The sequence below is a fragment of the Pristiophorus japonicus genome, chromosome 12, assembly GCF_044704955.1.
Source record: "Pristiophorus japonicus isolate sPriJap1 chromosome 12, sPriJap1.hap1, whole genome shotgun sequence".
Lineage (NCBI taxonomy): Eukaryota > Metazoa > Chordata > Chondrichthyes > Pristiophoridae > Pristiophorus > Pristiophorus japonicus.
This window is the reverse complement of record NC_091988.1, coordinates 129,986,526-130,009,271: the sequence shown is the minus strand read 5'-3', so window position 1 is coordinate 130,009,271 and position 22,746 is coordinate 129,986,526. Positions and strand designations below refer to the sequence as shown.

Genomic DNA, 22,746 nt, shown 5'->3' with positions numbered 1-22,746 from the left:
ATCTTTGCCTAGATTGTGTGCTCAAGTCTCTGGAGCGGGACTTGAACCCACAACCTTCTGACTCAGAGTCCAAAGTGCTTCTCCATTTTTAAAAAATGCAGACGAAGCAATGAAGATTTTCCTTCCCTTTTAGAATCATGGAGGTCACATGAATACTTCAGTGGGGTTGTGCAAGAAAGGGTCAAATGACTAAAAGGTTAGTGTAATTTGGATCAGCCGGCAATAGTCATCTACTTAGTCAGACTATACATAGCACAATCAGATTTAAAATGCAGCAAATGAGAAAATCCCAGCTGTAATAGGTGGGCGAATAAATAATTTACAAAAGGGATAGTGCTTCAGGGAAAGCTACACAAAAGAGCACGTGAAGACAAGTATTGTGATGAAGGGGTGCTTCTCGTTAATCCTCCCACCCCCACCTTTTAGGTTTTACTACAGTATGCAGCATTCCAGAGCACAGGCACAAACTGTGCCCAGGCCTCTGGCAATGCTAATCCATAACCATCTGCTTCAAGGGGCATCTGCCTGGCCTGTCCGAGCACATCCTACTGCTGGCACAGGCAAGTCGGGAAGCTCGACACATCGAGCTGCCTCCCCTGCACGATTTTATATAGACATGGGACTACCCATATATTGAATTGAAAATGAAACGAAACAGGATTTTGCATTGTGCCGAGTATTCCTGTCTACTCTGCTTTTGCAATGGTTTTGTTTCTGCAATAGGCACTATTCAGTAGAAAAGTTGATAAACGGCTGTGTGGGAATATTAACAGCAATGCGAGTTAAATGAAGGGCAACAAAATTAGAAGTCTTTAAGCACTTATTTTTAAACAAAAATGTAAGTAGCTAGATAAATACCACCTTCTTCTCATATTTGGCAAGCAGTAATGTGTTTTGGAGGGCGGAAGGGGGAGGAAAGAGGCATACAAAAGAAAGAGGGCAGTGTTTTGCGCTCGGATTATAAGGATAACGATATCTGTCACATTTACATACCAGTTCCACTTAAACTATATGTTAAAAAAAGTAAACAGCCAACATTACAATTATAATCCGTTGTCAATCTTGCCTCAGTGGTCGCACTCTCACCTCCGAGTCAGAAGGTCATGTGTTCAAGCCCCATTCCAGAGATTTGAGCACATAATCCAGGCTGACTCCAGTGCAATACTGAGGGAGTGCTGCGCTGTCAAATGTGCCTTTGCTCGGATGACATGTTAAATCGATGTCACAGTTCCATCTCAGGTGGACGTAAAGGATCCCATAGCACTATCCTGGCCAATTTTAGCAAGTTAGGGTGGCTTCCCTTGTCTATTTAATTGCAACCTCAAAAAAAAGTTCTAATGTTCATAAGGAAAACAGATTATCTGGTCATTTATCTCAAGGCTGCTTGTGGGACCTTGCTATGTGGATATTTGCTGCTGTATTTTCCTACATTGCAACCATGACCACACTTCAAAATAATTGATTGGCTGTGAAGCACTTTGAGATGTCCTGATAAGAGCAATGAGAGTTCTTTCTTTGCATAGAATGTGTTCTTCCAAACTTGGGTTGCATCTTGAGAGCATTTGGAGCTAAATAGGTGCTGCATTTTCCAATGTCTTTCACACAAATCAGTCATCCACAGGGCTCAGTGGGGGAGCCCTTTTTTAAAAAACGTAAAGATATGGAACACATACATTTTAAAAAGATATAAATTAGCATTTGAAAGGTTTCACGAAGACAGAGACCCGTTTTATTCTAGTCTTCATGTTGATATCAGTGAATAGTGAAAAGCACAACTTATACGGGAAGTTCTCACTGGAGGGTTTCAAATGGGCAACAGTTTAAGGATGTAGTGCTCCTCCTCCCAATGGCCACATGAATAGGGAGTAAGCCAACGGGAACTTTCCAACGCAAGGAACACAAACAGGGCTGAGAAGCAGTTGGTTTGTTTTGGGCCAAAACGAACATTGGAACTTTTTGAGGTTGCAAGTTAAATAGACAAGGGAAGCCACCCTAACTTGCTAACCAGATAAAAATGCCTCAGTCACTGCACTTAACTGGCTCTTGAATGCCTCCAATAGTTTTACCTTCAAGACCCTACTCAAACATCTATTTCAAGTATTGATTACTCGTTGTGTGAAGAAATTCTTCTACACATCAGTCCTGAATTGCCCCTTTAACAGTTCTGGTCCATGCCCTTGTTCTACTGTTTTATTTACCTTGAAGTAGCACTCCAGATATACCCTCTATATACACAGTTTAACATCTCGTCTTTCACGAAGCTTTCATTTATCTGGTTAGCTCTGCTGACCTCAGTATGGGGCATTCCACCCTCCCTTTCCCAGTTCCAACAATATTTCATTAAACCTGTATCGATCACTAATTCCAGCAAGTCTTACAACTAACCCCATCTTCACAAAGATCTGCAAAATGACAGTGAGCCCAATGTGTTGTATGCTAAATTTCACTCCAATTTGGAGAGAGTAAACATAAAGCTATAATGAACAGATACTGGCAGAGGGAACTTGTGAATGAAATCTACCAGCTCTAGCCAAAGTTGATACTGCATTAAATGTGCACACATCTTGAATCTCCGAGAATATTTTACTCACTTATATCAACAATAAACATCTTTGCTGTGTTGCTGGCTGACTGCATGCCCGCAGTTTCCCCATTGCATCATTTTGATGCAACACTTGCCATTGTTGGCTGCTGATCACAATCTACTGTTGGCTCAGTTTGTACATTTTCTAACCTTTGTCCAGTTTTCCTCTCTGTCCTTGTTCATTTGAGAATTATTAAATAGCCAAAACTAAATACCCAGCCCTGATGAACTTTGGGGTCAGCTCGGTGGATTCCAGTGGCCTTTCCATTCCTATACATCCAGCGCCACAGCAACACAATACAGACCACGACGGAGCTCAACATAAGAACATAAGAAATAGGAGCAGGAGTCGGCCATTTGGCCCTTCGAGCCTGCTCCGCCATTTAATAAGATCATGGCTGATCTGATCATGGACTCACCTCCACTTCCCTGCCCACTCCCCATAACCCTTGACTCCCTTATCGCTCAAAAATCTGTCTAACTCCGCCTTAAATTTATTCCATGTCGCAGCTTCCACAGCTCTCTGGGGCAGAGAATTACACAGATTTACAACCCTCAGAAGAAATTCCTCCTCATCTCAGTTTTAAATGGGCATCCCCTTATTCTGAGACTATGCCCCCCAGTTTTAGTTTCCCCCATGAGTGGAAGTATCTTCTCTGCATCCACCCTGTTGAGCTCTCTCATTATCTTATATGTTTCAATAAGATCACCTCTCATTCTTCTGAATTCCAATGTGTATAGGCCCAACTTACTCAACCTATCCTCATAAGTCAACCCCATCATCTCCAGAATCAACCAAGTGAACCTTCTCTGAACAGCCTCCAATGCAAGTATATCATTCCTTAAATGCGGAGATCAAAACTGTACACAGTACTCCAGGTGTGGCCTCACCAATACCCTGTACAGTTGTAGCAGGACTTCTCTGCTTTCATACTCTATCCCCCTTGCAATAAAGGTCAATATTACATTTGCCTTCCTGTACCTACATACTAACTTTTTGTGTTTCATGCACAAGGACCCCCAGGGTCCCTCTGTACTGCAGCACTTTTTCTTTATTTAAATTATAATTTGTTTTTCTATTTTTTCTGCCAAAGTGGATAACCTCACATTTTCCCACATTATACCCCATCTGCCAAATTTTTGTCCACTCACGTGGCCTATCTATATCCCTTTGCAGATTTTGTGTGTCCGCCTCACAATTTGCTTTTCCACATCTTTGTATCGTCAGCAAACTTGCTACATTACACTTGGTCCCTTCATCCAAATCATTAATAGAGATTGTAAATAGTTAAGACCCAGCATCGATCCCTGCGGCACCCCAGTCAATGTTTGCCAACTGGAAAATGGCCCATTTATCCCGACTTCTCTATTTTCTGTTAGTTAGCGAATCCTCTATCCATGCTAACTTATTACCCCCAACTTTTATCTTGTGCAGTAATCTTTTATATGGAACCTTATCGAATGCCTTTTGGAAATCCAAATATACCACATCCACTGGTCCCCCCTTATCCACCCTACTCGTTACATCCTCAAAGAACTCCAGCAAATTTGTCAAACATGATTTCCCTTTCATAAAACCATGCTGACTCTACTTGATTGAATTATGCTTTTCCAAATGTCCCGCTACTGCTTCCTTAATAATGGACTCCAGCATTTTCCCAATGATAGATGTTAGGCTAACAAGTCTATAGTTCCCTGCTTTTTGTCCGCATTTTTTTTTAAAAACAGGGGCCTTACATTTGTGGTTTTCCAATCCGCTGGGACCGCCCCAGAAGTCAGGGAACTTTGGTAGATTACAACCAATGCATCTACCATCTCTGCAGCCACTTCTTTTAAAACCCTACGATGTAAGCCATCAGGTCTAGAGGACTTGTCTGCTTTTAGTCCTATTATTTTACTTCATTAGTGATTGCATTAAGTTCCTCCCTCTAGCCCTTTGATTATCCCCTATTGGGATGTTTTTAGTGTCTTCTACCGTGAAGACCGATACAAAATATTTGTTCGTCTCTGCCATTTCCCTGTTCTCCATTATTAATTCCCCAGTCTCATTCCCTCGGGGACCAACATTTACTTTAGCCACTCTTTTGCTTTTTAATATACCTGTAGAAACTCTTATTACGTGATTTTATATTTCGTGCTCATTTACTTTCATAATTTATCTTCCCTCTCTATCATTTTTTATAGTCGTTCTTTGCTGGCTTTTAAAAGTTTCCCAATCCTCTGGCCTCCCACAAGACTTGGCCACATTTTTTTCAATTTGATACCCTCCCTTATTTCCTCTCGACATTACCCCGCTCTGTACAGTAACGAGCAGTAGAAGCATCAAAAAAGGCCTGGTCATTCTTAACAGATCATATTAATTTTAGGCAATAATGCACCATCAGCAGGCCAGTTATCAAACTGTGTGGACAGTTTTCATAGATGAGTCAAACATCAGGGTTCAAGCTCTGCCTCAACGGCTGAGTCATTGACACCAAATGCACCCAGGCGATTTCACTTCACATCCCTCTAAAACCAAGGCCTTCAATTTGTTACCACCTCAATCACACACTTCAGTTGACAATTTTTTCTTAATCTTAATAAACGGATTTCAAAAGAAATGCAACATCTAACATCTAGAGAGAGTAAGCTGTTGAAACAGCAGCACCCCCACACGAGCCTAATACAGCAAAGGTTGACTAACTTTTCCATCTTTGTGGGAGAACAGGTGTGTACCATGGAGTCTCAGGAGGCCACATAAGTTTAAACCAATCTTCCCATGTATCCCACCTGCTGATACATCCAGATTTTACTGCTCCAATTTGGGATTTGGATACCAAGAGGCAACAGTGCTGAAAACAGCCAAGCCTCCAAAACCAGAATATACAAACTGGACAAAGCAGTGAATAACAAATAAAAGCACATTTAGGACTCAGATGCCTGGGCTTCTGGGGCTAGATTGCCACCGTTTAATTATCCCTGCAGGATAGCTTAAGTCCCGATCGCAGACTTGCTTTACCTGTTGAACACGTTGTCACTGGCAGCATACTTCTCCAGTCTGGAAAGGGGGGTCATTTCATCTTGATTTGCTAAATCCAAGAATGAGGTTATCCGTATTCCATCACAGTCTGAGCCGTATTCATCGAACCCAACTGCAAGTCAAGAACAAACAGTGGCATACTAGATCATCGACACAGGTCACTTGAAACAAAGCTTAGGCAAAATAGTCCCAGCGCCCAAATAAGATGTGACAAAGGTTTGTACAATGCATGGCATCAACCACAGTTTTTCAGCAGCAAGATACAAAGCAGAAAGGAAACACCTCACACCATGGAGGGGTGAATAAAGTAGTCAAGCTGCAATCTTCCCAGTATACTAGTTACAGAGTATCTTCACCTGTCCCTTAGAGATGCAGTGCAGAAAGGGGAGGAAGCACAGGGAAACCCCTGAAGGGGGATGGGGGAGGGGATGGTGCCTGCAATACAGAAATAAACTCAGAATGCCACCAGCAAGGATTTCCTGATGTCTGAAACTGGCCCGTAAAGAAGTTTTTGAAACTGGACCCCAATGCTAAAACTCTTTCCACAACAATGTTGGTTCGCAGTTCCCCTTCAAATAGATTGCCACAACTCCCAAGAGGTCCAGCACAAACAGTGTTATCTCGATTATCTGTGCTCCCATTATCTGCTTTTGGTTATCTGTGTGGAGTCGTGCTAACAGCCCCATTTGGTTTCACAATGCAATTCCCCTGCCAGCAAGATGAATTGGTGCCACAACAGTTGGATCAGTTAGCTCATAGCCCCCCATTGCATGAACCAGAGACTACAGCCAACAGATTTCAAAAGCCCCAAGAAAGACTCTGCATTAATAACACACTTTTCACATCCTCAAGATGTCCAAAAGGCCCAGCGAATGAATTACTTTTTGAAGTGCAGTTGTTATGTAGGCAAACGCAGCAGCCAATTTTCACACAGCAATATGCCACAAACAGCAAGAGATAAATGACCAGCAACTCTCTACTCTTCTTCTGTATACCTCCAAAATAGACAGACCACAGGGATTTAGCATCTCACCCAAAAGATGGCGCCTCTGACAACATAGCCCTTCCTCACTGAAGGGTTGGCCTAAGTTATGTGCTCAAATCCCGGGAGGAGGGGCTCCGTTCCAACTAGCTAAAAGCTTTCCCAGCCAGCTTTGGCATCAAGTACAAATATCTCAGTATTAACTTGAACGCAATATCCCCTATGCCCGTGTGTGATCGGTGCACAGAATAAAACGATACAGTACATTATTTTGGATTGATATTGTGGAGGGCACCTAATGTCCCAAGCTCAATGTCACACACAATCAAATGGTCAGCTTCATATATATTAAATTAAATATTCATGTACATTTTTCGATCATCATTAATCCTTTGTTTTAAAATACTGCTTTAAAAATATCTGCATTTTGTGTTGTGTGTAAAGTTTGCAGCAGCACTTAGTCATTGAATATTACTGCACAGACACAGGCCATTTGACCCACCAATTCTCTGCCACGGTTTTCCTCTATAAGCCACCTAATCCAACCCTACTCTCAGACCATAGGTATTCTCCGACTTTCATTTTTCCAACAGCTATCCAATTCCCGGACACTTTATGGAGCCTGCTTTGTGGCTGGGATTCAAACCACCCTGTTTACATTTTTTTTTTAAAACCTTCCCTTTAATTCTTTGTGCCATAATTGAACTTCCTTTCACTGGCTCCCTTGCAGCGAGCTGGAATCACTGACTAAGGTCAGTCACATCCTGATTAACAGACTGGACGGAGTACACCACAGAATTTTAAAATGCATTTGATCAAATTCAATTTAGATATTGCAGGTTCATTCAACCAATCAGGGACTGCTAGGGATTTAACATTTTCTCTCAGCCTCTTTCAATCAGTTTGTTGCGGTATAATGCTCATCCCTCCTTAAACCACATTTCTGACTAGACGAGTGTACTGGGACTTGCTATCAGTTTCCCCATGTCATTCTAACCGGTGTTTGAGAACCGCCCTTCCACCAGGTGCTATCCTCCAGCAGTTGCAACAACTTGCATTCGTATAGCACCTTTAATGTAGTAAAATGTCCCGAGGCGTTTCACGGGAGCGTTATCAAACAGGAGGGCGACGGCAACAAAGAGTGACGTCATCAAGATCCAGATCGGTGATTGGAGCGTGGGCAGATACAGCAGGAGCAGAGAGAGAAGCAAAAGAGCAGCGAGAGACTGTAGAGAGACGTGATCGGGCCACAGGGGCAGCACGGGCCAGCCCACACTGCGATGTGTGTGCGCACTAGATCCGTGCAGCAGAGCAGGTCTCCAGTTGTCTTGGGTAATCCTTGCCACTGAGTCAAGACCTAGTTCTGTCAAGCCCGTGTGGTGGCTGGTGTGCAATGGCCAAGCCACGTTAAAAAAATCCACGCACAGGCATCTTCCAACCTTCAGGATGTAGTTCGGGTCCTTCACTGAAACACCCGTGAACTCGTCCTTTTTTTGGCGTGGAAGAAAGTCATCCTCGTTTCGAGGGACTGCCTATGATGATCAAACAATATTTGACACTGAGCCATTTAAAGACATTTCAGGACAGGCGACAAAAAGTTTGTAGGTTTTAAGGAGTGTCTTTAAAGAACAAGAGAGGTGGAGAAGTTTAGGGAGCAAATTCCAGAGCGTAGGGCCTCGGCAGCTGAAGGCACGACCGCCAATAGTGCAGCGAAGAAAGTTGGGGATGCGCAAGAGGCCAGAATTAGAGGAGAGCAGAGTTCTGGGAGGGTTGTTGGCCTAGAGGAGGTTACAGAGATAAGGAAGGGCAAGGCCCTTGGAGGGTTTTAAAATTGAGGCATTGCCGGACAGGGAGCCAATGTAGGTCAGTGAGCACTGGGGTGATGAACAATATCCCTTCTTATTTTATTTATTTATTTTTTTTTGAGTGGCAGCCCCTTTAAATTGTGAGGCGACCCATTTAAATACTGCGCATTGGAAAGGCGGCGAGCCGGTTGCGCGGGAGGTCCTGAGGCCGCGCTGCTTAAAGGGAACATTGGTGCTAAGTGAATGGGACAAGGTACAAGTTAGGATACGTGCAGCAGAGTGTTGGATGAGCTCAGGTTTACGGATGGTGCAAGGTGGAAAGCTGGCTGAGAGAGCATTGGAACAGTTGATTCTAGGAGGTAACAAAGCAAATGTGCTGAGGCAGTGGTGGAAATAGGCAGTTGGTGATGGGAGAGGGTATGCAGTTGGAAGCTCAACTCAAGGTCAAATAAGGCGGCAAGGTTGCAAACAGTCTGGTCAGCCTCAGACATTGTCCAAGAAGAGGAACGGAGTTGGTGACGAGGGAACGGAGCTTATGGCAGGGACCAAAGACAATGGCTTAGTTCTTCCCAATATTTAATGGAGGAAATGTCTGTGCATCCAGTACTGTGTGTCAGACCAGCAGCATGACAAATCAGAGGCAGTGATGGGGTCGAGAGGTGTAGTGGTGAGGCAGAGCTGAGTGGTGTTAGCGCACATGTGGAACCTAGCATGCTTTTGGATGATGTTGCCGAAGGACAGTATGTAGATGAGAAATAGGAGGAGGGCCAAGAATAGAACCCTAAGGGAATCGGAGGTAATGGTACAGGAGCGGGAAGAGAAGCCATTGCAGGTGATTCTCCAGCTACAACTGGATAGATAGGAATGGAACAAAGCACGTACAGTCCCACCCAGCTGGACAACAGAGAGGCTTGGGAGGAAGATGGTGAGGTCAACAGTGTCGAAGGCTGCAGTCAGGTCGAGAAGGACGAGGTGAGAGAGTTTATCACGGTCACGTAGGATGTCAGTTGTGACTTTGATAAGGGATGTTTTAGTGCTGTGGCAGGGGGTGAAACCTAATTGGAGATGCAGTCAGGATCTGGGTGTGTGGAGATTGAGGAGTGCGAACTGCAGTTCTACTGCTGGACAGCACAGTGTGGAAATTCACTCATGAACCAAGCCATCATTTTGATTAATATGCTGCAGCTATAAAATGGCCAACGTCTGTTACAGGCGGAAGCTTAGATTTGCCAATTGGCGTTATATTTATATTAAATGGTTACCGCCAGAATTAAAATGCCAGTCAAAAATATCATGCTGCAGTCTGCTTGTGGCAGCTATCATTTGGCCTTTCAACCAAGGACATTTTTCTAACAGCAAACTTAACCCAAGAGCAAGACAGATAACACTAGTGATGGGCTAACTTGAATGCAACTATATATCAGTTACAAGATGTCTGTACAATTTTGTAATGATTCGATAAGTTTGAAGCTGTCTAACTGCATAATTTAAGCTCCCGGTATTTGTTCGGCTACCTGTATGTTTTATTTTCAAAAAAGGCTGTTTAATTTTGGATTTGAATTTTTTTTTTAAATACATAAAATAATCTTTTTGCCAATCCCTGTTCAGGTTGTTCTGCTGTGGATGGCAGGCTCATCCGAGCGCTCAGCATGCAAAACCAACAACAGGACCAGCATCCAACGGACCAGAACGATCCCACGTTCAACAGTGCATCCATGGCGAATGAACAGATCCCAACTGGGGTAGCGGTATGGTTGCTAGAACTAATCTCATTGTGCCTGCGTTCTGGGCAGGGGAAATTAGGTATGGCGCCTGGTCCATTTATTGAGCCCTGCTGGAAGTGCATGTTTGGACATTGGGTAAGGGTAGGATCTGGCTCTGCTGTGACGTCCCATCTGGTGAATAGCCCATCATTCACTCTCTATGACAGCAGTGCTTTCGGTGAGACATTAAACTGAGGTATCATCTGCCTGTTCAGGTGGACGCAAAATAAATCCCGTGGCACTATTTGATGAAGAGCAGGGAGTTTTCCGTGTCCTGGCTAACTCAATCAACACCATCAAAATAGATCAACTGGGTACGAATCCCATTGCTGTTCCTGCTGCGCACAAATTGGCTGCATGTTTTCCTGCAAAAACTGTGACGACGCTTCAAAAGGTAATTAACTGGCTGAGGAACCCCACAGGATCTCCAGAGGATGCAAAAGGTGCTATATAAATGCAAATGTTTTCTTGTGTAGGCCACTGGAGCCAGAACAGAAAGATGTATACAGCAATTATAGAACTCTTGCACAAGCAGGAAAGGACAGGAGAAAACTGAAAAAAGACTTGCATTTACATTGCGCCTTTCACGACCACCGCACATATCAAAGTGCTTTACAGCCAATGAAGTACTTTTGGAGTGTCGTCGCTGTTGTAATGTGGGAAACGCGGCAGCCAAATTGCTGTTTGTGGAAGCTTGCTGTGTGCAATGTGATAATGACCAGATAATTGTTTTTTGTTCTGGTGATTGAGGGATAAATATTGGCCAGGACACTGGGGATAACTCCCTGCTCTTCTTTGAAATAGTGGCCAAGGGATCTTTTACATCCACCCGAGGGGGCAAACGGGGCCTTGGTTTAACATCTCATCCAAAAGATGGCACCTCCGGCAGCGCAGAGTTCCCTCAGCACTGCAGTGTCAGCCTAGATTTATGTGCTCAAGTCCCTGGAATGGGACTTGAACCCACAACCTTCTGACTCAGAGGTCAATATGCTACCCACCGAGCCATGGCTGACACATGTGGAAACTGCCAAATAGACATCTCGACAACATCAATACCGCTCAAAAACATCAAAAGTGCATCAAATATGATCCCCCAATCATAATCCATATAGCCACAAATCAGCATGCAACTGATATTTTCCTCCTTAAGTAAAGTAATTTGGGTATTTCATTACTTTTATTTAGTATCTTAAAAAGCTTACCACAGACCACCACATGGTACCGAAAACAAATAACCAAGTATATTGAATTCCACCTCTAGCATCATGGGTTTACAACTATAATTTGACTCAGTGCTAGCCATCAGGATTTTAGGGACTTTTGTAGACATGTCTTTCCATCAGTAGTTGGCTCGCTGAGCACAGGAATGAGATTTCCCAAATGACAGAAATCTGGCATTGATGATGATAAAATACAAATTGCCAAATTTCAGATCACTGAGGATTAATTTCCCTGCTGTGTTAAAAATAAACGTCAAAGCATTTTTAAGTAAAAGTAGCAAGACAGGCACGTCACAATCCACCCTAAGCAAACATTACTCAATCCATATCCCAAACATAATGACACCACACTTAAGTCAAACCAAGGGCTAGGTTATACTAGCAGTAACTTGAACGGTACAGGTAAGAATAAAGCAGGTAGTAGAATTATAATCAACTGTCCAGTACAACTATTGCATCGCAGAGTGCTATCTGTCATTTTGATCTATAGCCAATGTACAGATTGTAAACCCATGATGTTAGAGGTGGAATTCAATATATTGGTTATTTGTTTTATAAGTTTAACCTGCTTGTCATAGCCTTAAGTGCAATGCCATCAATATGCTATAAGAAAAATCAGTTAATTTAAAATGCTTCAATGTGTAATTGTAGCCACCACTACCAGTGCCTCAGTATATAAATAAGAGTGTTAATTAAGCATGGGTATGGGATCTGTACTAATGTGCCACCTTCCACAGATGGCATTTACCGTATTAGTGGTGTTCGTTTACGCACTAGTACATAAGCCAGCTCTAGGTCCGTGCAACAGAGCTGGTCTCCAGTCATCTTGGGGTAATCCTTGCCACTGAACCAAGACCTAGCTCTGTCAAGCCCGTGTGGTGGCTGATGTGCAACGGCCACCACACGTTAAAAAAATCCACGCACAGGCATCTTCCACCCTTCAAGATGTAGTTCGGGATCTGGAATATTAGGTCCTTCATTGAAACACCTGCGAACTCATCCCTTTTTGGCGTGGAAGCAAGTCATCCTCGCTTCGAGGGACTGCTTATGATGACGATGACGACAGCGGCGGCGACATGGTACCTAGTTCGGGGTCAGGGGCAGCACGGGCCAGCCCACACTGCGATATGTGTGCGCACTAGGTCCATGCAGCAGAGTTAGTCTCCAGTCGTCTTGGGTAATCCTTGCCACTGGATCAAGACCTAGCTCGGTCAAACCCATGTGGTGTCTGGTGTGCAACAGCCACCCATGTTAAAAAAATCCACGCACAGGCATCTTCCACTCTTCAGGATGTAGTTCGGGTCCTTCATTGAAACACCTGTGAACTCGTCCTTTTTTTGGCGTGGAAGCAAGTCATCCTCGTTTCGAGGGACCGCCTATGATGATAGAAACATAGAAACATAGAAAATAGGTGCAGGTGTAGGCCATTCGGCCCTTCAAGCCTGCACCGCCATTCAATGAGTTCATGGCTGATGATGACCTTGTGTGACTTCAAGCAATACACTTAGAACTTTACCATTTGAGAGACCAGTATTGATTACTTCAATTACTGGGGAAAACAGGTGTAACACCTTGATTTTTTGCGTAATTTTTCTTCAGGATTATAGATACCATATCAACTTACATATAGACAAACTGTTTAAAGTAGTCAAATTAAAATAAGCTGGGCATTCATATTTTGGATTTCTGTGGCATATGACTCAAATCAGAGAGCAACCTATATTACGTGGGAATAACCTGTATGTTGGTCAATATGGTACCTTAAAGTATTAAGATTTCATATTAAAACTGAGACAACATGGCTCAATTATGGAAAGGCAGGCTCATCCGAGTGTTCAGTATACAAAAACACCAACAGGTGTGGCACTGCTTCCAACAGACCAGAGCGATCCCCGTTCAACACTCCATCCATGGCAAATGAGCAGATCTCAGTTGGGGTATTAGCATGTTTGCGAACCGCATTGTGCCTGCATTCTGGGCGGAGAAGTCGGGTATGGCTCCTGGTCCATTTACTGAGCTCTTCTCGAAACTCCAGTGTTTACTGAACACCCTGTACTCATTACAATACAACGGCTGTGTGCAATGTTAAAGATTTCAGGAAAACCTCAATGGAGTAACGTAACAAACATTTTAAAACAGCCTTTTCCTGATGCAGAATACTCTTCTTGCCCTCTACTCAATATTTTTCAATGATCTGTTCTGACAGCCCAGTGAATCGGCCAATTTATCGGCATACTCAATCACATTCGCCCACGCGAATCAGATCATCCACAGGAAATTGTAGCGGCGTTTAAAAATACACAAAAAAAAAGCAGCAGCTCACACTTCAACAACCCACCCTACAAATACCGCCCATTGAGATTCATGCACATCAGCACTCAAGTACACAGCTCAGACAGAAGCCAAGCATCTCCACATAAGCCATCCTGAAAAGCAAAGACTAGAGGGGGAAGAGGTTATTGCGATGTCAGCTATTTAAATCGCAGCTTATGGTGATATTATCACCGAGCCCAATGGGACGAGGGGGAAATCACAGGAGCAGAGGGAGATCTGACGCCGACAGGCAGCTTCCCTTACCCCCGGGGGGAGAGAAACAGGGAGCTGGAGCCCGGGTTGGAGGGGGAAAAAAACTAGGCACCTGGCAGCTCACCGGTCAGGAGAGTTTGAGGGGAGCAAGCGAGCAGCATGGGACATTAAAAAGGGGCGGGGGCCGAGCTGTCAGGGCGGAGGCAAAGCTGTCAGGGTAGCGACCCCCTCTGCATATACCCCCACCTCCTGCTCCCATGGGAATGTGACTGAGGCCGGGGCCCGGCCCGGCCCTCACAGTCTGTCAGCCCGACCACCTCCCCCCCCGCCGCCTCCACCACCACTACCACCCGCAGATACAGCCACTCCATACTCACATTCCTCCAGCTCGTCCTGGGAGTCCTCGTAATACAGAGAGAGGCCTGCGAAGAGAACAATGTGGTGGGGGGGAAACACAGAGACAGGTTGTTAAAAGCCGCGGATAAAGAGTGTAAAAGAACCGCTAGCGGAGAGATAACTCACATACCCGCCATCTTGGATGGAGCTCGGGGGGTGGGGGAAGAGAGAGAGTCTGCAAACCACTTCCGCACTTAAAGCGCAAAATAAATAACCGCGCTCAGTGCAACCAGACACCCACTGGCCATCATCTATCGGGCAGCTAGTTAGAATCGAAAATTAAAGCTGGGTAGAATTATTTTCAAATAGAAGTATAGCGATCACGTGCACAACGGTCCGGCTCCTCCCCCCTCAGGCGCTGTGGTACCTCAGATTATTTAAATGTATATATCTAAGTCACCTCTTTAAGCTGTAGAAAATCAACCAGCTTGTTTTTAGGAAATAAAAACGTGCATACTGAGAATGATTTGACGGGACCAACTGACTGGGTCACGTGAGAGCAGCTGAGCAAGATGGCGGCCGTGGCCCTGCCGAGGCGAGAGTGCGCTGCGGCGGCCCGGGATATCAGCAGCCTCAAACTTCATCTTTTAATGCATTTGTTCTCTTAAAGTTTAAAAGCCCATTTGCTGAGCTTTTATTTATATATACCACCCACCGTGTTTGAATTGACCTGGCGGGGATGTGTGTGGACTTGTGAAAGCTGTGAGCTTCACCATGGCTTTGAGGGAGCTGAAAGTTTGCCTGCTTGGGGTAAGTGGTTGTCCGGGTTACAGCCCACTCAAGAATGGGTCGCAATCATCGGTCTTTGGTGACGGCCAGTTAAGATGTTGTGTTTTATCGTACAGTTGCCATCTGCTGTGATGCTTTTGTCAAGTGGATTTTCTCTTCTCTTTTTTTAAATAAACGCTTTGCCAAATGTTTATAAATAAATAATAAAGAGGAGAACCTGCATATGCAGGAAATCTGAAACAATAACAGAAATTGCTGGCAGCACACCAGTCAATCGGCAGCTGTAAAGGGCAAAGACAAATTAACAATTTGTAAAGTAGTTGTATTTACAAATTGTTTAGCTGGAGCAAACGCATAGTTTCATATTTTTGTTTAATGGAAATTGTATCTAGCTGTCAACCTGAGTGTCACAAGAGGAGAGAAATGTTTTAGGTTGGAAGGATAATTATGTAATAAATATTAAACATGTTGTATAAGGGAGAGAGCTATTTTATGTCTAAATTGGAGCTATTAATGGGTAGGCTTTTAATTGTGTTAGGATAAGCAAATTTGTCCGAATTCTGAGGTCTGATGTTAACCCAATAATGTTCACAGATCCAAATATTGAGCAAAGATTGAAAGCGCTCCAGGTTTTGTTATTTAATGTGTGTTAATTTATCTTGAATGATGTTTTGGGCTTTTTTGTGCTAAGCCTAATTGCATTAATTTTTTGTTGTTTAAATGAATTCTTTAATCTAGTTGGCTGCACCTTTTTTGTGTCTGGATCAGATAGATTAACCAATGTGATAGGCACACTCAGCCACTGCACTGCTGCTGTCTGGGAAGGAGGGGCAGGCTGAAATTGGGATCACACAGCTGTTTTCTGTTAAGCCTGCCAACCAGGAAACTAGTGATCCTGGTGCAAAGGAATTTTTAAATGTATCTTTATTTGCCAGACTTTTGGTATTAGGATTTCAATACTGAGAAGATATATGTGGGTCCTTAACCAAGTGTTTTTTTTTCTTTCATTAATTAATTTGTCACAAACTAAAAATTATATTTTGTTCTCTCTCGTGGGTGCAATGGTTTACAGAACTAAAGATTATATATTGCTTTTGTTTAGTTTGGGATTAAAGAATAATGTGAACCTCAAAATTACTGTTGTCAGTAGTACTGGATAAATGCTTAATGCATTCACGACACTAAAATGTGTGCAAATTGGCAACTGCATCTCTACTACAGTAACTATATTTCTGAAATACTTAAATGGTTGTGAAGTGCTTTTGGACATCCTGAGGTTGTGAAATGCGCTGTATAAATGGCAAGTTCTTTTCAAATGCTGTGTACGCATTAAGAATTCATCTGCTAATGTCACCTGCAGTATTTTTTGTTTTAATCTGTTCAATCTTCAGTTGTATATTTAACTGTGCTCCTGTACCTTTTTCAGCTCGGCGATAGTACTGGCACATTTGTACCTAGCCTCTAGTTAGAAGGATTCAGTCCTACAATTGATCAAAACTGAAGGGACAGACTTCTGAAGTAGGGATTTTATTTGTCCAGTGTCAGTCCCAAGCCTAATTTATTGATTATTTTCTCCTCTTCCCCTCTTCCTTCCTCTGCCCTCCCAGCTAATTTGCCAATTATCCCTGCTGAGTTCAAATGAATAAGGTTGTCGCCGCACAGTAAGGGATTTGTGTGGTCACAGGAATGTCAAAATTACCTTTTCATTGTTGAGTTCAGACACTCATGAAAACTAATACACATTGCTGCCCTGAAATTTAATCCCTTTAAGCAACATGTTAGCTTAAAAGCACATTTTAAAAATAACTCATCTGTATCATTCACATGGAAAAATAGCCGAAGAATTCTGAATCATCAACTGTCGTCGCTAGATAACATTCTTGAGGGGCTGTACTTTGCTGTGAATGTTTGCTATATACACACAAGATATTCCATTTCATGTGTACAGTATTCTAAATAAGTGCTCCAATTTCAAAATTAGTTATCTGAAAAGTTACCTTTTCTGGAGTGTGATGGGCGCCTCTAACTTGGTAACTCAAATTCTCGGTAAGGCTTTAAGAAACAGGCAATTAAATCAGTCTGCAATGATGGAGGTTCAGGGGAATGGTAATCATAGAATAGTACATCAAAAAAAGGAGGCCATTCAGCCCATCGAGTCTGCACTGGCTCTTTCGAAGAGCAATCTAGTTCATCCCACTCCCCTGCTCTTTCCCCATATTCATGCAAATTTTTCTCCCTTCAAGCATTTGCCAATTCCCTTTTGAAGGCTACTATTGAATCTGTATCCCTGACCCTATCAGGCAGTGCATTTCCCAATGCTAACCACTCGCTGTGTAAAACATTTTTTCCTCTTGTCGCCTCTGGTTCTTTTGCCAATCACTGTGTAAATTGTGCCCTCTGGTTATCGGCACTTCAGCCACAGGAAACAATTTTAAACACCTTTTATCAAATCTCTTGGTCCTCTCTGCTCTAAGGAGAACGACCCCAGCTTCTCCAGTCTATCCACATAACTGTAATCCCTCATCCCTGGAGCTATTCTAGTAAATCTCTTCTGTACACACTCCAGTGCCTTCATAAAGTGTGGTGCCCAGAATTGGATACAAAACTGCAGCTGTGGCGAACTAGTGTTTTATATAGACTTGGCATAAATCCCTGGCTACTGTACTCTTATACCTCTACTTATAAAGCCCAGAATCCTGTATGCTTTATTAACTGCTTTGTTTCCCAGTCCTGCCACCTTCAAAGATTTGTGCATAAACTCTGTTGTTGCACCATCATTAAAAATTTGTTTATATTGTCTCTCCTCATTCTTCCTCCCAAAATGTATCCCCCTCACTTTTCTGCGTTGAATTTCATTTGCCACGTGTCCGACCATTCCACCAGTCTGTGTCTTTTTGACGTCAATTACTAGCTTCCGCACTGTTTACTACACTTCCAAGGTTTTGTCATCTGCAGGTTTTGAAATTGTCCTCTAACCCCAAGTCCAAGTCATTAACAAATAAAAAAACAGCAGTGGTCCTAGTACTGAACCTTGGGGGAACTGCACTGTATACCTCCTTCCAGTCTGAAAAACAGCCATTTGTAATAAGCTTCTGTTGTCCATCCTTAGCCAGTTTTATATCCATGCTGCTCCTGTTCCTTTTATCTCATAGGCTGGTTAGCAAATTTGGAGCCCAATATGCAATAGTTATCAAAAACCTTTTGAAAGTCCATATATACAGTATCGACTGCTCTGCCATCATCCACCTTCTCTGTTACCTCATTAAAAAAACTAAATCAAGTCAATCGAACATGATTTGCCCTGAGCAAATGCGTGCTGGCTCTCCTTTATTAGTTCAAGTAGCGGTAGATTTTCTCCTGGATTATTGTTTCTAAAAGCTTCCCCACCACCAACATTAAACGGACTGTCCTGTAATTGCCAGGTTTATCCTTCTCCCGTTGTTCAACATTTGAAATCCTCCAGTCCTGAATTTAAGGAGGATTGGAAGATTGTGGTCAGCACCTCTGCATTTTCGACCCTTATTTCCCTCAGCAACCTAGAATGCATCCCATCCAGACTGGGTGACTTATCCACTTTAAGTACAGCCAGCCATTCTAGTACCTCCCCTTTCTCTATTTTAATCTCCTCCAGTATCCCGGCAACCTCCTCGTTTACAATAGCTTTGGCAAAGTCCTCTTCCTTGGTAAACACCAATGCAAAGTACTCGTTTAGTACCTCAGCCATGCCTTCTGCCTCCATCAATCACTCTCCGTTTTGGTCCCTAATCGCCCCCACTGCTCCTCTGACGACTCTTTTTACTGTTAATATGCCGATAAAAGATCTTTGGATTCCCTTTTATGTTAGTCGGCAATCTATTTCCATACTGTCTCTTCGCCCCTCTTCTTTCCTTTTTCACTTCTCTTCTACGTTTTATATTCAGCCTGATTCTCCCAAGCTGACGTCGGACATACTTTTTCTGCTTCATCCTACTGTCTAACTTCTTCGATATTCAGGAAGCTCTGGCTTTGGTTGTCCTCCCTTTTCCCTCTTATGGGTATGTATCTAGACTGTACCCAAAGACATTCCATTGCTTCATTACATTTCTGCCTGATAGTCTTGACTCCAATTTACCCGGGCCAAATCCCCCCCCTCAGTGCGCTGAATGTCGTCTTGTTTCCTTTCATTTAATGCTGCCATTTTGGGGGGGGATATTGCATGGCATAGTGGCCTGGACAATCCTGTGACCTGGCTTCAAATCTAGCCCAGAGTGACAGGATAATGATCTCGAGCTAGTTTTTGCTGAACATGGGCTTAAAGTATAAAACTGTTCCCAGTTTGACATCAATTGGAAATTTCACTCTGACCACAGGATGTCGGATGTGAGAAGTGTATTTGGTGTCACACCAATGCAGCAGGGATCGTGTGGTTGTGGCTAAAGCACATTGTTGGTGAAGAGTGGAGGGAGCTTTACTCTGCATCTAGCTGTGCTGTACCTGACCTAAGAGTGCTTGATACTAAGACTGGGTGCCTAAAATGGGACACGTTCCATTCCCCAGCACTAAAATCCATTTCCTTGATGAGTCAGAAAAAAAACTTCTATCCTGGGTGTCAGTCATGGCTCAGTAGCAGAAAACTCTCCTGAGTCAGAAGGTCGTGGGTTCAAGTCCACTCCAGAGCTCTGGGGCTCGTAATCAAGGCTGATGCACCGGTGCAATACTGAGGGGGCACTGCTCTGTAGGAGGTGCCATCTTTCAGATGAGACGGTAAACCAAGGTCCTGTCTGCCCTCTTGTGTGGAAGCAAAAGTTCCCACAGCACTACTTGAAGGGGAGTTTTCCCTGATGTCCCAACCAACATTTATCCCTCCACTAACATCTCTAAAACAGATCATCTGGATCTTATCATCTTGCGGTTTGTGGAACTTTGCTGTGCTCGGCCCGTTTGCCGTGTTTCCTATATTACAACAGTGATGACACTTTTTAAAAAAAAAAGGAATTGGCTACAAAGCACTTTGGAGCATCCTGAGGTCATGAAAGATGCTATATAAATGTCAGTCTGTCTTTTGAGTCACTCCTGCCTTGCAATCTGCTCTGCTGATGTTCAACTGCACAGTAGAAAGGCTCAAAGTTAGTACCTTTTTAAAAAAAAAAGTGACAGTCCATGGATTAATAAAGCCATAAGGGAACAATTGAGGGTAAGGAAAGAGGCATACATTAAGAACATAGACAGCAGGGGAGTGCATGATACGGGAGAATACGAAGAGATTAGGAGCGAAATCAAAAAAATAATTAAGAAGGAAGAACTATGAAATTAAATAGTAAAATATTTTACAGGCGCATCAATTTTTTTTTTAAAAAAAGGAAAGTTTCGATGGGAATTGGGCCATTAAGGGATAGACAGGATAATACCACAGGTAACTATAGAGAGATGGCAGAAATATCAAATAATTATTTTGTTTCAGTATTTACCAGGGAGATAGAACAGGCGGACATGACATTGGATAATGAGATAAGTAATAAAATAAAACTCTGAGGATAAAACCCTGGTCTGGATGGGAAAAGGGATATCCGAGGCATTACTACACACACTTTTAATAATTCGTCAGAAAATGGTGTAGTGCCAGAGGACTGGCGGATTGCTAACGTAATACCTATATGTAAAATGGGGGATAGAACATGTCCAGGGAATTATAGACCAGTCAGCTTAGTATTGGTGGTAGGAAAATAATGGAATCCCCACTAAAGGAGAAAATGAAACATCTAGAAACCAAAAATATAATATAGTCAGCATGGATTTCAAAAAGGAAAGTCTTGTTTGACCAACCTCACTGAATTTTTTGAATAGGTAACCAAGAGTAGACTTTGGTAATGCAGTAGATGTCATTTATCTAGATTTTCAAAAGGCCTTCAATAAGGTACCCCATAATAGACTGATGAACAAGGTCAGAGAATGTGGAGTCAGGGGACAAGTAGCAGAATGGATAGCTCGCTGGATTCAAGATAGAAAGCAGAGAGTAGGGATAAAGGGTAGCTATTCACAGTGGCAGAAGGTGGGTAGTGGTGTTCCACAAAGATCAGTGCTGGAACTGCTGTTCACAATTTATATTAATGATTTAGACTTTGAAATCAAAAACACAATTTCTAAATTTGTGGATGACATCAAATTGGGGGGATAGTCAATACTGAGGACTGCAACAAATTACAGGAAGACATTAATAAACTTGCAGAATGGGCATATAATTAGCAAATGAAGCTCAACACAGATAAATGTGAGGGATTACATTTTGGTCGGAAGAATAGGGAGGTCACTTATTACTTAGTGGGTGCGAGTCTAGGTGGGATAAAGGGACAAAGGGATCTCTGAGTACAAATACACACATCATTGCGACAAGGCTATAAAAAAGGCAAACCAAGCACTAGGATTTATTTCTCGAGGTACAGAATTGAATAGTATGGAATTTGCGCTAAACCTGTATCGAACCTTGGTTAGATTATGCTTCAAGTACTGCGTACAGTTCAGGTCGCCATATTATAAAAAGGATATTGTGGCACTGGAGAGGGTGCAGAGAAGATTTCAAAAGTATGATATCAGAAAGGCGAGGGTATACCTATCGGGAAAGGATGAACAGGTTTTACTCTTGAAAAAAGGCAGCTGAGGAGTGACCTAATGGAGGTCTTTAAAATTATGAAAAGTTTTGATAGACTGGATCCAGAGAGAATGTTTCCACTAGTGGCCATCAATATAAGATAGTCACCAAGAAATCCAATAGGGAATTCAGAAGAAACTTCTTTACCCAGCGAGTGATGAGAATGCAGAACTCACTACCACAGGGAGTGGTTGAAGTGAATAGTATAGATGCATTTAAGGGGAGGCTAGACAAGCATATGAGGGAGAAAGGAATAGAGGGTTATGCTCATAGTTAGAGGAGGGAGCTTGAGTGAAGCATAAACGTTGGCATGGACTGGTTGGGCCAAATGGCCGATTATCTGTGCTGTATATCCTATGTAATCGTATGTATGGTACCTCCAGGAGCTTGGTGCAGTCGAATAGTACATTGTCCTTTCACTCTTGGGCTTGGTTCCAACTCCGATCATGGCTGGTGGATAAAAGTCTCTATAGGCTGGAAAAGCCCTAAGCAAAACCTTCCAGGTGCGTCCTAGTCCCAAGTGGGCAAGGCTCATGGCACAAGACTAGCCAGTAAGTTGGAGGTTGCTTTGAGAAACAATTGTTCACCAAGGGGTAGTGCCTATGTCATCATATAGGCAGTCCCTTGGAATCGAGGAAGACTTGCTTCCACTCTTTAAAATAAATCTTTAGGTGGCTGAACAGTCCAATACGAGAACCACAGTCCCTGTTACAGGTGGAACATGTATTGTTCAGAAGTTGATGGTAATGTGTTTATGATTTTTGTATGGGATTTTACCCTGGAAGCAGTTTCTCAGCTATCTGTTTTATTTTTTTTTTAAAAAGTGTTGCCAGGTTATTGAAATCTAACTAACCAAATTCTTTGCTTTTTGTCATTTTAATTCTCCGCTCCACTCCCACTCTGATCTCCCTGTCCTTGGCCTCTTACATTGTTCCAGTGAAGCTCAACATAAGCTCGAGAAACAGCACCTCATCTTTTAGTTCAGCACTTTACAGCCATCGACATTGAGTACAACAGTTTCAGACCATAACCTCTGCCCCTATTTTTTGTTCTTTCCCATGGCAGCTGTTGATTCTGCCATTACCATTTACACCTCA

At 43.0% G+C, this 22,746-nt stretch overlaps 2 protein-coding genes across 3 annotated transcripts in view; one reads left to right on the top strand and one right to left on the bottom strand.

The window, feature by feature from the left end:
• Positions 1-14,448, bottom strand: part of ppp4r1l (protein phosphatase 4, regulatory subunit 1-like) — a 74,596-nt gene extending 60,148 nt beyond the window's left edge. The window contains exons 1-3 of one of the 2 annotated variants that reach the window (XM_070895929.1): positions 14,426-14,448; positions 14,277-14,321; positions 5,583-5,715 (exon numbers count right to left, since the gene is read on the bottom strand). In XM_070895929.1, coding sequence (XP_070752030.1) covers positions 5,583-5,715; positions 14,277-14,321; positions 14,426-14,432 — 185 coding nt within the window. In that variant the 5' untranslated portion in view covers positions 14,433-14,448. Of the gene's footprint in view, positions 1-5,582; positions 5,716-14,276; positions 14,322-14,425 lie in introns of those variants that run through there. The other variant, XM_070895930.1, reaches the window with a different exon arrangement.
• A 273-nt stretch (positions 14,449-14,721) lies between these two features.
• rab22a (RAB22A, member RAS oncogene family) overlaps positions 14,722-22,746 on the top strand; it is an 80,978-nt gene continuing 72,953 nt past the window's right edge. Inside the window, exon 1 of the mRNA XM_070895931.1 lies at positions 14,722-15,045. Within this exon, the coding sequence (XP_070752032.1) occupies positions 15,010-15,045 (36 nt within the window). The 5' untranslated portion in view covers positions 14,722-15,009. The remainder of the gene's footprint in view (positions 15,046-22,746) is intronic.